Consider the following 15,976-nt stretch of genomic DNA (forward strand, 5'->3'; position numbering starts at 1 on the left):
TTCCCATGTATATGTTTTTGTTTTGATTTATACACTAGTTCCGTAAAAGTACCTATCCTTTATTTTAGGGGCTCCTTGACGCATTTTCAAACACAATCATATATTAAAACTACATCAGAGAGATGGCTTTGAACCATGCTCTTAAGGTCAATAAATGTGGGCTATTTTGAAACCAAGTTGGAGAGTGAATTCCAAAGTTGAGGAGCCCTTGCAGAGAATGCCCTGCCAGCAGCTACTTCTCTAGCATCTACTTCTCTAGCAGGGAGCTCCTCATCATGCATCTCTGCTGAGCTCAACTGTGGCATTGTCGCATGGGCAGAAAGAGTCTCTTGGAGAAGAAAGCCCTAGGCCAGTTAGGGATATATAGGTCAGAACCAATACCTTAAAGTCCACTGAGAAGCTAATGAGCAGCCCGTGGAGATTCAGAGTACTAGTGCTGTGTGCTGACTGCAAGACAAGCTGCTTAACTTGCACGCTTTGCTCCCAGTTGCAACAGCCTCAGTTTCTGAGTTGATTTAAGGAGTGGCCTTTTGAAGAGCCCATTGCAATAGCCTAATGTTGCATGAATGGCAGTAAGGTCTGCATCAGAGAGAGAGTGCTGGAACTTCCTGACAAGAAACAGATGGAAATAAGATGTCCTGCTTACTTGTGCTATAAAACTGCAGCAGCTGGGAGTGTAACAAGACTGCCAAATTGCAAATTTGAATGACAAACAGCAGACCCACTCTCAATCTGAGGGGTTAAGGTAATTGTTGCCATATCTTCCTGTTGTTTCTTCCAGCCTACTAATAGCAGCTCAGTCCGGATTGAGACTCAGTCTGTTCACTCTCATTCGTGTGCCAATTGCAGGAGGTTCTGCTTAATACTGGCCTAGTTAATAATCGCTTTTTGTTAATAGAACCATTCTGCCTGGAACTGATACCGTACAATGGGCTACAACGTGAATTGGTCTGGATACTGGCAACAGGCATGCCAGCTATTGACAACTTTTTTGTGGAAAGCCCCAGTCACTGGCAGGTTTGCGGGGCTGCAGCCAGGGATGGAAGTGCTGGGACCTGTGGAGCCCACACCCCAGGATAGGCAGCAGGCGGACACCCAGATGCCAGGGCTTTGCAGAGGGATCAGGGCACTGAGGGCCAATGGGCTGGCACAGTTACCTCACCCTGCATTCTCCAGGTTGTGTCCTGCCCTGGCACCAGGACCTGGACTCCACACATCCCAGCACCCTTGCACCCCATGGAAAGCCCCAGCTACATGCAGGATTGTGAGGCTGCAGCCAAGGAAGGAAGAGCTGACCTGTATCAAGCCCAGGCCCCCCGTGCCAAGGCAGAACGCAGCCTGGAGAGTCCAGGGAGAGGTACCCTGTAGCCCCGTGTTTCCTTCCCTGGCTGAAGCCCCCATAAACCTGCCTGCTTCCAGGGCTCAGGATGTCCCAGCGCTTCCTTCCTTGGCTTCAGCCCCCAAAATCTGTCTGCATCCAGGGCTCGGGATGTCCCAGCACTTCCTTCCCTGGCTGAAGCCCCCATAAACCTGCCTGTGACCAGAGCTCGGGCAGGTCCAGCGCTTCCTTCCCTGGCTGCAGCCTTACAAATCTGCCTTTCGCTTATTGACAACTGCTGGTTAATGGCAACTTTTGGCTGTCCACTGAGGGGTTGCTAATAAGCTGCATATATTGTACTCCATCCATAGAGAGAAACATTCCACTGTACCCTCTGGTTCGGATGCAATGGAGACACCAGATCATCATCGGCTTATTAGAAAAACACACATCCCTTCAAAAAAAAAAAAAAAAGATTATTTTCCCAAGGAAAAAACTGGGGAAGGGTTTTGAAAAACAAAACAAAACCCTTAAAGGTTTTATAAAATGAAACGCAAAAAAAATACGGTCAGTCACACATTTTAAGGCCAAAAGAGACCATTATGATATTCAGCTCTGACCTCCCGCACAACTCAGGCCATAGATTGCACCCCCTGCATCAAACCTATAACTTCTTAGTTGAGTTAGTGTTACAATATGCAAAAAGAAAAGGAGTACTTGTGGCACCTTGGAGACTAACACATTTATTTGAGCATAAGCTTTCGTGAGCTACAGCTCACTTCATCGGTAGCATCCGATGAAGTGAGCTGTAGCTCACGAAAGCTTATGCTCAAATAAATTGGTTAGTCTCCAAGGTGCCACAAGTACTCCTTTTCTTTTTGCGAATACAGACTAACACGGCTGTTACTCTGAAACCTGTTACAATATGGCTCTTTTTTAGCAAGACCATCAATCTTGATTTAAAGATGTAAAGGAATGAGGAATGCACCACATCACTTGAGAAGCTACTCCAGTAGTTAATTATCCTCACTGCTAAAAATCGCACCTTCTTTCCAATCTGAAATTGTCTTGCTTCAGCCCCCAGCAATTGGATCTCATTATTTCTTTGCCTGCTAGAGTAAAGAGACATCTTTGTATTCACTTCACAAGCATATTCATTCTTCATACATAAAAAGAAACAAACCTTATCCAAAATGAAAAGTCTGCATTTCTGTAAGTAAAACAAAAGAACACAATAGCGGAGGCCCCCCGTCTATTAAAATTAGCTTGAGGTCTGTTGATCAGAGTGCAGGTCTTTCAAAAATTGACAAATGCTGAATGAAACGGTTCTGCCTCCTGTTGATTCCACCCACTAGCCCTGCCTCTCTCACCAGTCATTCCACCCTCTATGCTTCTAGACAGTTCTGTAAGTTCCTTTGTGTTTCCCAGTAGGCATAACAAGAACCTTCATAGTCGCACTGTTTCCTTTTTAACGTTTTAAAGTAAAGTTTTCATTTTGAAACTTTGATTATGATCATGGACTCCTCGACCTAGCCAACAAAGGTCGAACAAGACTGAAAATTCAGACTGGAAATTAGGCATATATTTTTAAAAGTGAAGGGAATTAACCCCTGGAGCAATTTACTAAGGGTCATGCTGGATTCTTCATCATGGGCAATTTTTAAGCCAAAATTGGATGTTTTACTAAAACGTCTTCTCTAGTTCAAACTAGAATTATTTTGGGAAAGTCCTATAGCCTGTGTTATACAGGAGGGCAGAGTAAAGGATCACAGTGGTCCCTTCTGGCCTTAGCATCTGTGAATCTATTCACAGATTGAAACTTGATTCTAATATTTCTAGTACCTGCGAACTCTCCAACATATGTTATATTCATGTAAATACTTCAAAAATACAAAAACAAAATTGGAAAAAAACCCACTATGTTGTTTTGTTTTCCCGAGTGGAACTCCTCAGCTTTTTCTCAACCCGGTTAACACGTCCTTTTCTCGCTAGTCCCCACAGTGGACCTACCCATACATTGTTTAGACGTGATACATTGTTTAGAATCTTGCGTAACCACGTGAGACCTTCCATGCACTGAAACAATTACGCAAGAGCATTCATTGGAATCATGTTACAAGGCAACCTTTTATCTTCCTGCTTGGGCCTTAAGCAAGTCAGGACCGCCTCATGATGAACAGTGCTGAAGTCCACTAATAAATCTATTAATATGGACTCCTGATCTTTAGTCTTCAACCAGTACTTCCCCAGTGCAGTCTGAATTCCATAACTGGTCTGAAGCCAGATTGGCAAGGATCAAAGATCTGAGGATTCTAGAATATCAGAGCTTTCTCCATAATCTTAACCCAAAATGGAAGATTATAGTTGGTCAGATTGTCTGTTACAAGTAAAGATTTCTTGTGCAAAGGTCATACACAATTTCTCTTAAGAGTGCTAGGACAATCTACCAATCACGGACCTACTACTTCCCTACCAGCCTTCAACAGCCAGGTACAGGGTGTGGATCAAAGTACTTACTCCCTGTAGATCCCAAGCCTCCGTGGGTATCACTAACCTTAACTAAATCAGAGATGGTCTAGCCTCCCCTCCTTCAAAATTCTGTTCTCCAGACAGCCCAGTCCAAACAAGAATGATATGCTCTGCAAAATAAGATATTTCCTTGCAGCAGGATGTACTCAAATCAACTGCCAGGAGAAGATTGCTTGGATTAAATAGGCTATATACTGCTAGAGCAAATATGTAGGTGCTGAGAGTAAAATGAAGAATTTCTTTTTTGCCTCCTGCACAGCCATGCATAAGAGTTTAAGGAATCTTGGACATAGTCAGCTGTTGCTAGCCCATAGTTTCTTCCACGACTGCTCCAGCCATTTCCCCATGCACTTCATCTGTCACAGTAAACCAAGATGACCTATGAGGATGAAGTTATTTTTGCTAACACCTTTCCCGTACAGTTCTTTGTCAGTCCAAGAAAATGTGTTCAGGTTTTAATGGAGTTCAATATAGATGATGCATTAGCCTGAATTGTATCAACTTCAATTTAGTATTTTTCACTACTGTTGCAGAGTTTATCCAGACATGTCTTAAGTCAAATCTTCTTCACATTTAGACTACTCATATGGGAGCATTCTGATTGTGATTTCAATGTGGTGACCCTGTATTGTGGAATTTCACTTCTTACAAAATAATGTTTTGGCTAGTAGCTCTGCTAAAGGGGGTTATCCTGGATATAGAAAGTCCAGGGTCAAATGCTTTTTGCAAATTAATCTGTATTTGCAGAAATGTGTGCAATTTTCAAGGATCATATCTTTGTCATTTTAGAGCTTTACAAAATCTACCATCTTTCTATAAATTAGAAATATGTAGAATTCCATTATCTGTCTGCTTAGGCAGGGATATTATTTTAGTTTTCAGTCTAGTGTATGAATTGTTCCAAAGATATGCTCTGTTAGACAGTCCATTTTCTAACTGAATGATTTAAAGGCAGAGCATCATAAAAAGCATGCTTTCTCAAGCTCACTCCCAGTGAGAGATGAAGTAGAACCCGGTACAGTATATCTAGCCATATGGCAGAGGTATCTGGCCTGTTCCATGCATGGGAGAAATGGAAGACAATTGAAGGTGTGACATCACAGCATTCCCCCCCGACAAATTTGCAGTTCTTTCTTTTCTATCATATTTTATACTTTCTGTTCCATCAGTGCAAATCTTCTCCACATTCAGAAACAGCTCCTGAAGTCATACTACCTGAAACAAACATAGGCCATGTCATTCCAGCTTCTTAGAATCCAGGTGCTGTGCTCTCTCTATCAGTAGTCCATCAGTATACCCTGGCATCTCTCACTGTTCCATGCAGTAATCTAGGAGGGACTGTAGTGTCTTGCCTTACCCACATATATGTGGACAGTATTGAATCTGTCTGTGTTTTTCAAAAGCAGATATGAATAAGGTATATATATTGGTTGGCAGTCTCTTGATTTTCTCTAAGCAATGGTAAGAAGATGTAGTTCATATATCTGTGAGTTCAGGATTCAACAGCAGAAACTGTCTGGCTAACATTGATTTAAGGTAGACTGGGAGGGGGAGCTCATTGGTTCAACAGCTCACTATTGGCTTCTTATTACAGCATTCTCCCCCGAGACACACACTGCATGCTCATTCACCTACCTCCTTCTCTCCCCTCCCCCTCCTTTCCTACCCCTTCATTACTGATTCACAGCAAGAGGCAGCAGCAGCAGCCGCTGCCAGGATTGTCACGAATCAGGGAGTGCAATGAGCTCATCCTTTTCTCTTTGCAGCTTCATAACTGCCCTGGTTTTATTGCTCTTACTGCTGCTCCTATCTGCTCACACACACATTCATAGATGCACTGGGCCCTGCTAGCTATCCTTTGCCTTTCTCCCATCAGAGCTTTCCTGCTCTCATTCTCTGCCATTTTTCTGCTCTCCAGATATATTTAGATGCATGTGTTCTTTGGTTTGTTTTTTGTAATCTACTTTGGACTCCTGCTAAGCCATTACAGTGGATCATATTCTTCTTTGATTCATAGCAAGATGCCTTGCTCTTTGTAAGACATTAGCTGGCATTCCTTACTCTAGACAGAAGTGTGAACCTATTTGGGAGACCTGAGGCTAGCTCCTATAATATTGTAGTTTTTCAGATTGTGGCTAAGAGACTGCGATTCTCACTCTGGATACTTACTGCTTATTGCTCATGGAAGAGGGGGTACCTTGCACAACCCCAGCTGCCAAGCTTACACCACCCATCAAAAAGTCACAGGACATGCATGACGAGAGGAGCAAGCTGGTGAATGAGTATGCATGTCGTGTGCTGGAACTTCTTGGGATGGGGCATCGCCTGTTTGTGCCTCGGCTGCTTGCGGTGAGATCACATTTTCTTGAAATTAATTCATAGCTTATCTGCCATCCTCCTTTCCCCTCCCTCTGCCTCCAAGGATCCTCTGCAGCTGTTAGATACATGAGGATTCCCCCACTTTTCCCCCCTCCTTTACACAGCCCACCTAAGAAGCACTGAATTCTGCTCACTGCCCTTCTAGCCAAGGAAGACTGGATGGATACTCCCTTCTGAGCCCATCAGTGCCACTCCTTAACTGGTGTGAGGATCATAGTTAGGGCTGCATGAGAGAGATTTGAATGTTTTTGTTCTCCATTTCATCGTGATTGCTAGTGCAGTATGTCCTACTCATTCCCAAATACTAATGCAGAATGCATCGGTGCTTAGCATTCGGAATTCTTAACTCCTGATGCCAATGATTAATTTCAGACATGCAGGCAATTTCATCCATAATTTGAAGCAGTGATGCTGTACATTTGCTTACTTCTAACATTTCTGTGCTTGACTGTGAAAATCCAGCTGGCAAGGTGTAAAATGTCTAAGTTATCTCTGGAAGGAAATGGTTAAAGATGCTCTTATCTGCTGGAGCACCTGAGCTGTGTGTCTGTGTAATGGCCTGAAGCTAGTGTGGCTTGTTATGATACAGAGATGTCTGACCTGCTTATCATTTGTACAGTAGCACAAGAACAAAGCCAAACACACAAAATAGTTAAGCTAAAAGACTGAAAATCACTAGCCAGCCCTGTCCAGTTTTCTTCCATGGTTCTCTAACTAAACCAGGCTGTGGTTCTGTTGTATAATTAGTCCAAAGCAGTTCTGTTATCTAATATCCAGTATTTCATAGATGAACATAAATATTCCAACTAAGCTGGTTATTGTGTGTAGGAGGGAGTTCTTTAGCTGGACCCAGACAGTTTTATAATGGGGAATTGGTTTTCTAGAGGGACAGGGGGTTTTCTTTATTGCCATATTCTAACTAATCCTGTACTATTCCTAGAGTGACCTAAGCTTGGTTTTTTACAAGTACTTTAGAAACCTATTCTTGATGTCCATTTTCTGCAGTAGACCCAGATAAGTGACAATCTGTTCCTTATAGGATGTTTAAGGCATAGGAAGTTCACCAGAATACTCCCTTCCTTCTGCATCGTGAGACATCAGATCAAAAACCAAGTAGTTTCAGTTACTTGAAATGAAAAGTGATGACAAATTTGAACAACATCATTTGGTGTGGGTATGGATTTAGTTCTCATCATAGAGAGAGGCTAATAACAGGTTTGAATCAATCAAACTGTAAGCATTATCCAGGCTTCCCCCTGTAGCACTCCTAATGCACCCAAATCCTGAGCTGTATGCAGAATATATTCCATTAATGAGTGATGTGAAAAATATGCTCTATAGCAATTACATCAGCCTGTAAAATTCTCACCTGAGTCAAGTATACTTGTTGAAAGGCAACTGAAATAGCAGTAATTTCATTTGGGTTTTTCCCTTCATTATCATCACGGTTAGACTGAGCGTGTCTAGTCCTTGAATTTATGTTTGGGCCGATACATTTTCATGATTATTTTGCAAGTCTTAATTTACAGTGCCTTTTGGAAGTCTGTGAGTAGACATAGCTGCACTGGAGAGAATTGGCAAGAGACATTGTGTATGTTCAGTCACAGAGTTATTAGCAGTGCACTTGTGGATGTCAATCCATTGTGCATAAGGCTTAGGCCAGGTCTACACGAAAACTTGTGCTGGTACTGTTGGTTAGCATTGTGATCTTTTTTTTTTTTTACACGACATTTTTATACTGGCAAATGCACTCTTTTGCCGGTATAAACTGCATGTACGCTAAAGGGAGATCATTTTCTAACAGACAAGGCCTTGGTTCTCAGAAAGTTTTCTCACTACTCTGGTAGAAAGTACAGTAGTTCAATTTATCTTATTGGAGTGGCTAATGATGTGGGATCCATGACTAATACTTACAGGGCAGCATTATGGGGAACCATGTCACATATACCATTGCAGATTTTCTCCTATCAATGGAAAAGGAATGGATGCAAAGCTTTAAAAAAAATTAGCAGATAATCCTTGATTTTAGATTACCAGATTTAGAATATGTAAGAGATTAAATAAGAGACATACAGTTTGACCTATTTGTCTTGGAAGAGTAGATTTTATATTGTGCAAGATCAATAATAATAGTAGTACCTAGCTCCTATCTATGCGCTTTTCATCCATAGAGCTTAAAGCACCTTGCAAAAAGAGGTAAATATCATTATCCCCATTCTACAGATGGGAAACTGTATAGGATAAGAGTATTTCACATAGAAAACAAATATAATGGTAGGGAACTTAGAAATGAATTAGAGAGAACGGGATCCGACTCTCCACTGCCTTGCGCTCTGGGCAGACATTGATCTTTGGTCAAAGAGGGTGTAAAATGCCGCCATTTTGGTGTGGTAGTGTTTTATACTCTGTACAGGTAGGTGTAAATGATTATACAAGATACAAGACAGTGAAGAATCAAGTCCAGAGTGTACAGTGTAGGTGACCCTGAATCTCATATACCTCATCACTTCTTAGGTAACAATTAGAGTCAGAGTTGATGTTGATATTACTGAAGCAGGCTGGAAATTTCTGCAAAGCAGGACAGAGTAATTAAATTAAAACAAACAAGTCAGAGTTACATTTTCCACTTTGCATGTTCTTAACTATTTTGGGGAGCTTCATTGTGACATTGTCTACTCACTGAAAAAAGTAATCAAGGTGGGTATGTTATACTGCCCATAATTTCAAAACAGTGTGCATTCTCTTCTCCTGTTTCATGCTTAGGGTTATTCAAAACTGCACATTTTCAGTGGAAAGTGCTTTTTCTGGTTTCAGTAAAATCCCTTGAAGGGCTTTTTACACATCTACAAAAACACACTTTATCCATTTCAAAAAAACCTAAACATTTTTGCCCACCCTTTTAAAGACACAGCTGTGATGAAACAGGCTGAAATTTGAAACTTCAACTTGATATGGCCATGGACATCTTTGAGATCTACTATTTTTCTTTGGTTTGAAAGAAAAATCAATTTAACAAAAACACAACCATTTGAAAGCTGCTTATTGAGTACTAGAAAGTGTCCTTAAGTCCCCACATACACAAAAACTGATCAACACATGTACACATGTGTACATGTACACATACACAGCTGGACTTGTTGGTTCACCAAGCTTACAAAGTTTTTTTGTTAAAACAAGCGGATTGACTGCAGGCCAAGAAGTTTACAGATCTTTGTATGCTGAATGGCTCCAGAATTCTTCTTTGATCCATCATTAAGGATCACAAAAAGTCAAAAAATGGAAGGCTTACAGTGTCAACACCAGTATAATTTGTATTACCCACTATGATGGGTGTTCACCCCACACTTACCCTGAAAGGGTTAATGCAGATTGAGAAGGGGGCTAATTAACCCAAAAGGCCACAGCTGAGGGGAATCAGGTGGCTAAGTAGTCCCCTGACTTGAGGGAGTAGCACCGGCTGGGTACTGAGCGGGAAGAGTGCCTGAGCTGGTGCCACTTCCTCACTAGCTGGTAGGGAAACCCCTGCCTGGGGCCCTCTAATCAGCAGTCAAGGTCTGCACTCCTATTCCTTGCTGTTTTCGCCTGTGCCTTTCCTACCTTGCTGGCTCTCCCACCTCTCTGGGTGTGCCAGCCAAACTCCCTCCAACCAGGGGATAACTGTAGGCTACTCTCTGTAGCCCCAAACACACCTCCCAGAGGGCGATTGTAGACTACTCCTCTGCAGCATCCTCCTGTTCTCAGCTCCTGGACTTTTATACAGACAGGCTCTTCCTGTTCCTGCCCAGCTGAGCCCCATTTAATCAATCCCTGCTCCCTGGCTCCTGTTCCAGGTGCAACCTGGGCAGTTAATTGGCCCACCTTAACCCTTTCCAGTCTTGTGTGCAGTGGACACCCCATCACACACGCATATACTGTTTTCTGTTGCTTTTTTCTTTCCTGTTCTAATAAGTAGCTAAATATTTCTGTTTGTTGAACAACTTAAGAGTATAAGACATACGCAAATGCAATCACTGAACATTATTCTTAGAATCTTTACTTTGGAATTTTTTGACTTCATGTGATTTTTCACTGCAAAACTTTAACGTTTCAATTAACAGGGTTGGTTTTTTTAAAATTAAAAATGCATTGTGAAATAGAAAAGTCCAAATATTAAGGCTTCAGCTAAACACTGTGTACCTGCTCTAAAACTTCATAACTTGTACTTTTCAATGGCTATAGGCTCAATCCAGTAAACTCTTACTCGTATGAATAGTTCTTATTTACATGAGTAGTAAATAATAGTAAAATGAATAGCTTGGGAGAACAAAATAATACATGTAAATTATACAAAACAAAATTTGGTTCTCTTAGCAAGTTGCTTGCATCAAAGTTTGGTTCAATGCTTTGAGAGTTTTTTATAACGAACTACTGCTTTGGGAGTGTGGTGCTTTTGCTGTTGCAAGGGCTTGACTTTCTAGCTGCCTAGAACTGCATTCAGAATGGTCCCGACAATGTCCTGGACCCCAAAAATGCATTTGGAATACATTTGAAAAGTCCCATTGCTGGGTGGGGGGAAATTGTCTCACAGTGTATTTGAAGACTGATACTTTGGTGCCTGTTTTCAAGTAGCGCTTTCTCTTCTCTGCTACCCCTATATCATATTAAGATATACTGGAGAAATTGTAGTGTGTATTTAATTGAGTTGATTTAACTGATTTATAGGGCACCTATCTGGAGCTCTTGGTGCAATATATTAGTTAAAAAATACAAATAGAATACAGACAACACAAGTGAACAGACTAATCCAGGCCATTTCAAACTAAAAAGTCACATAAAAATAGGAGGACTTGTGGCACCTTAGAGACTAACACATTTATCCACTCCATACAGCTAAATTCAGTGCCTTGCATAATGACAGGTTTTAGAGTAGCATCCATGTTAGTCTGTATCCGCAAAAAGAAAAGGAGGACTTGTGGCATCTTAGAGAAGGTGCCACAAGTCCTCCTTTTCTTTTTGCGGATACAGACTAACATGGATGCTACTCTGAAACCTGTCATAAAAATAGGATAATGTAATTCCAGCACTCAATCCCCTTCCTTATCATAGCCTGGCAAAAAGATGGGACTTGCAGTGTGGCTGGAAGGCTAAGAAATCAAGGCTCTGGCATTGACTTTTGAAGTCCAGAACCTGGATGGAAAACATTCTGTCAGCAGTCCTTCCATCTATTAGAACTCCATCAGGATAGTATCTGAGCTCCTTCTACATAAAATCCCTGTGGAACCCTTCATTAGAATTTTTGGGGTAGAACAACACTTGCTTTCTGGAATCTCATGCACACAGTGCTACTCAAGCAACTTAAGCTACTCCTTGAGGGGTCATGAACCTATCAACCATATCTTGTGATCAGTGGTAGCAAAGATTACCAACACACCCAAAAAAAATCAGCATGGACATTTGATCTTCTTTAGTCATTAGGTGGATGTCATTAGTCAACACATCCAGTGTAGTCTGTCCCCCATACATGGGCCTTAAGCCCAACTGAGGAAATCCAAAGGCTCCAAAAACTGCCAGAGTTCGCCTACTATAACCTTCTCCATGATGTTTCCCAAAAAGGGGTATAAAAATGGGTCAATAACTGGCAACATTGTCAGTGTTGAAGTGGCATACTTCAGGTGCCATCCTCATGCACTAAACTACTCAAGAGATTAGTGATCAGGAAAATTCACCCTGGCTCTTCCTACCACTTTAACAAATTAGATACACAATCTGAAGGAATTTTAAAGCCTTTTTTCTGATGTATGCACTGTATACTCACTATGAAAAATGTTTTGTAATAAAAATGGGAGCAAAAATGTAAACACCTGCACAATCTTGAGTACCATTTAAAAATTGTATTAAGCTTAACTAGATTGTTCCTTTCAGGCCCCTCCTTCCATCTTTTCTGGGCCCAGCTGCTACTGCATTTTCAAAAGAGCTGTTTGTGGCCAGCTGGGCCACTTCCTATGCTTGACTGTTTTTGGTACATGCTTTAAAGCCTGCAGCTTTTTACTGAAATATAATTATAATTTAAAGCATTTGGGAAAAATTATATTTGCTCTTTTAAAAAAAATAGTGTTTATATAGTTGATTTAATTATTTATATGTAAATGAGCCAATCCTGCAGTAAGAATATCCAGGTTCACAAAGTGTGTAGCATTGATTCATAACTGAAAGCATCTGGATCATTTTCTCCAGTTAGATTTTCACAGATTTTAAGACCAGAAGGGATCATTAGAACATCTAGTCTGAGCTCCTGCATAGTACAGGCCATAGAATTTGATCCAGTTATTCCTGTATTGAGCCCAATCACTTGTGTATGACTAAAGCATATCTTCCAGAAAGTCATCCAATCTTCATTTGACGACTTCGAGATTTTGAACTGGTGAGGCTTCATTTGGGAAACTGAGTAGTTCACTTTGGGGATTTGTGCACACACACCTATTGCATATGTGCAACCCTGACCTGTGTGCAAACCTAGTGCAGTGTACACATGGAAGTTGGGTATTGTGACAAAGCTCTGTCCTTGTCTCCATGGGTCCCACGTTTCCTGGCGGATTTCGGTAGCCTCAGAGGCTCACTGTGACCCTCCACATAACCCTTCTCTCTCTAGAGACAAGGGTTACAGTCTACTGAGCCATTTTCATCATAAGCCAGCAAGGAAGGTGAGGAGAAGCTATCCTCCCTTGCACAATCTCTGTTGTCTCCTAGTCTCAGGGATTAATCAGGGGAGGGCAAAGCAGGAAGCCCAGGCCCGCCCTCTACTCCAGGCTCCAGCCCAGGGACCCTAACAGTATCAGCTATGGCAGCTGACCTTTAGAAACATGACACCTACAATCCCTGGGCTGCTTCACCACAGTAGCCCCCACTTCCTCAAGCTCCACTTCACCCTTACCTCAGGGCCTCCTTCCTTGTGCCTGATATGGTATGTACTACTCAGTCTCTCCAACAGCACAACTTCCTCCCACAGCTCCTGACAGCCACACCAACCTGACTAACTGGGAGGCTTTTAACTAGTTTCAGCCAGTCCCTGATGGCTTCAGGTGTCCCAATCAACCTAGCATTCTCCCTGGAAAGTTCTTAATTGGCCCCAGGTGTCTTAATTGACCTGGAGCAGCTGCCATTTAACTTATCCTGGTACCAGGGATTTGTTTAGCCTGGAGCTTATATATCTATCTCCCACTACTTTTCTGTAGCCATCTGGCCTTGCCCCATCATAGTATTCACACTTGAAAAATGTAGCTGTAGTCTTTTGTGTTCTCTCAAATGCAGAAGTTAATCATACTAAATTTTACATATATTTTTAGTAAAGCGTGAGTAACAGAAACAAATACTAATCTCTATGCAACTGTTCATATTACCCTGTCAGCAGCACTACCGGATTTCTGTTGAATCTTCATCTCTTCGCTTTTCCAAGTACAGTACTGGCTATGGTTTTGGCTCAATACCACTGTGATAAGCATTAAACTGAAAAATACAGAGGTGGGGTGTAATGCTTTTTCTGGCACAGTGCTACATATGAATTTAGTGTCACAGGCTCCTCCACATTAATGATTTGCTGATACATGTTATAACTCAGAAGCACTTTTACGTCTGCTGATCATGTCTGCAGCCATATACAGTGTCTTTCTAGCAGGGAGTTACTGAAATCAGCAACAACCTAAGAAGCACAAACCATCTCAAAAACACCATAATTCTCCACCTAGCTTTTTCTGTCCCTGAGTTCCATCTTGACAGGCTTTGCCAGATGCACTTTCTCAGCCTCCAGGTATGGAAAGATAAGTACATCAGCTTGTTAAAGTCCTCTTATCATGCTGCTTTGCCTGGGATTTTTCTGGATGTGCTCTTGACTTTTTATTTCATCTTATAAGGTATAGTTTAGAGAACCATTGTCCTAGAGGGTTTTTGTTTGTTTTTTGGTTTGGGGTTTTTTTTTTTTTTTTGAGCTAATGTGAACGATGGCTGTTTGGAATAAATTTAGCAGATGATAAATCCAATAATAGAGTAGGTATGGATGTTCTCTGTGTGTATAATAGTTCTTATCTGTATTTCATTGCAGACCTCAAAGGAGGACCTTTTACAGGCTGATTTTGAAGGGGCTTTAAAATTCTTCAGAGTTCAGCTGCCAAAGAGGTACAGAGCAGAAGAGAACGCTAGAAGACTGATGGAACAGGCCTGCAACATTAAGGTAAGAGTGTTCTTCGCTATCTCTAATTCCACCAAAGACTATAGAGGGAAAGAGGCAGCAGAACATGGAAATAAAAGTGAAATTCTTACTCTTTATATTTAAACAAAATAATGAATCGGGCATTTTTTCCTCAAACTCTGCTTTGAATAAAGCAACTAAGTAGAATAAGGAAATTGATTTATAGTTGGAAAAGTAAAAGTAGAGATGTCACTTAGTTAATTTGTAAATAATCAAAAGACTAAAAAGCTGGATGGTATGTCTGAGGCTCACACAGCCATTTGTTAATTTGGGCTACCAGGTGTCTTGCCTTTGGGGCTATTCATCTGCCAGGTATTGTTTTATAATGTAAATGTTTTGGAGTAGAAGACAATCTCTTTTCCAGTTTACGCTTACCGAGACAATGGTCCTCTGTCCAAATGGTACCCTAGCCAGAGCCTTATCTGCAAACAATGGGCTTCTTAGGAGCTCTGTACTAGGGTCGTGTTTTTGTAGTGATGGATTGCTAATCTGGGGAAACGCTCTCAGTTCTTCCGTAAGTCTATGCTAGGGGAAATAATGACTTTAAATTGATAAAATGCAAGAGGATGTAGAGGTGGGATGTTGCTGGTTGGTCTCCTCTTCGATCTGGCATTTTTCTGTTGGAATGATTATAAAAGTAGAGCGTAACCATTTGGTAGCAAATTTTGGTCCTAAATACAAAGGGGTATTCTTAACTCAAGTCTTGAGGCTTTTCTATTAATTGGAATTGTGTAAGTAATGCTCAGCAAAATGGGCTGAGAGTGTATCACCAGAAAGTATGATCTTCCCACTGGGAAAAAATTAGAAAATGAAGCTTTTATTAAATCACAGTGCACTACTGAGAACTAATTTCTTTCTGTTTTTCTAGTTTAATACTTTATTAGGCTACTACTTTGTATGTATTAATATTAAAACACTTATCTCATGAAAGTGAGAGACTCTCAGCACTAAGTTGAGTCCAGCCTATAGAAGGCAAATGCTGTGCAAATTTTTCCAAATAATGCTGCCAATGCACCTCAGCCTTCATTTGGAACACCACTGCTAACTCCAATTTACTTCTACATTTGAATGAAGATTGACAGTTATTCTTCAAAGTGATTGTACATGTCCATTCCACTGTAGGTGAGTGTGCACTTAGTGAATGTTTGTCAGAGATTTTTTCACCCAACAGAACCTGTCGGGGCAGCTCAGGTGCTCTCTGCTGCTGTGCACCAGTGTGTGCAGGTATAAAAGGTGGAGCCACCCCCAACCCTTCTCAGTTCCTTCTAACTGCCCATGACAATTGTTGGAATGAATTCAATCTTGCTACTGCAAGTTCTTCCCTCATTCCAGTGTAAATTATACCCATTTTCTTAGAAATAGTAGTTAGTTGTAAGTTTCAGTTTTAGGTCTTTAGTCAGTTTAAATTTTGATACTGCTACTGTGGGGGTCTGCAGTTTAGGATTGCATATCAACAGGCACTCCTAGGTCGGTATGATTTCACCTTGTGGAATAACATGTTGAAGTTTAAGGAGAGGTTACGAGACGGC

At 41.3% G+C, this 15,976-nt stretch overlaps 1 protein-coding gene across 3 annotated transcripts in view; it reads left to right on the top strand.

Annotated features, from left to right (window-relative positions):
• The window catches only part of RABGAP1L (RAB GTPase activating protein 1 like), a 528,106-nt gene that overhangs the window by 401,476 nt on the left and 110,654 nt on the right, over positions 1–15,976 (top strand). For 2 of the 3 annotated variants that reach the window (XM_084635917.1, XM_084635918.1), the window contains exon 19: positions 14,301–14,429. In XM_084635917.1, coding sequence (XP_084492043.1) covers positions 14,301–14,429 — 129 coding nt within the window. Of the gene's footprint in view, positions 1–5,571; positions 6,197–14,300; positions 14,430–15,976 lie in introns of those variants that run through there. The other variant, XM_084635919.1, reaches the window with a different exon arrangement.

This window comes from Lepidochelys olivacea (assembly GCF_965140295.1).
Source record: "Lepidochelys olivacea isolate rLepOli2 genome assembly, chromosome: 8".
Taxonomy (NCBI): domain Eukaryota; kingdom Metazoa; phylum Chordata; order Testudines; family Cheloniidae; genus Lepidochelys; species Lepidochelys olivacea.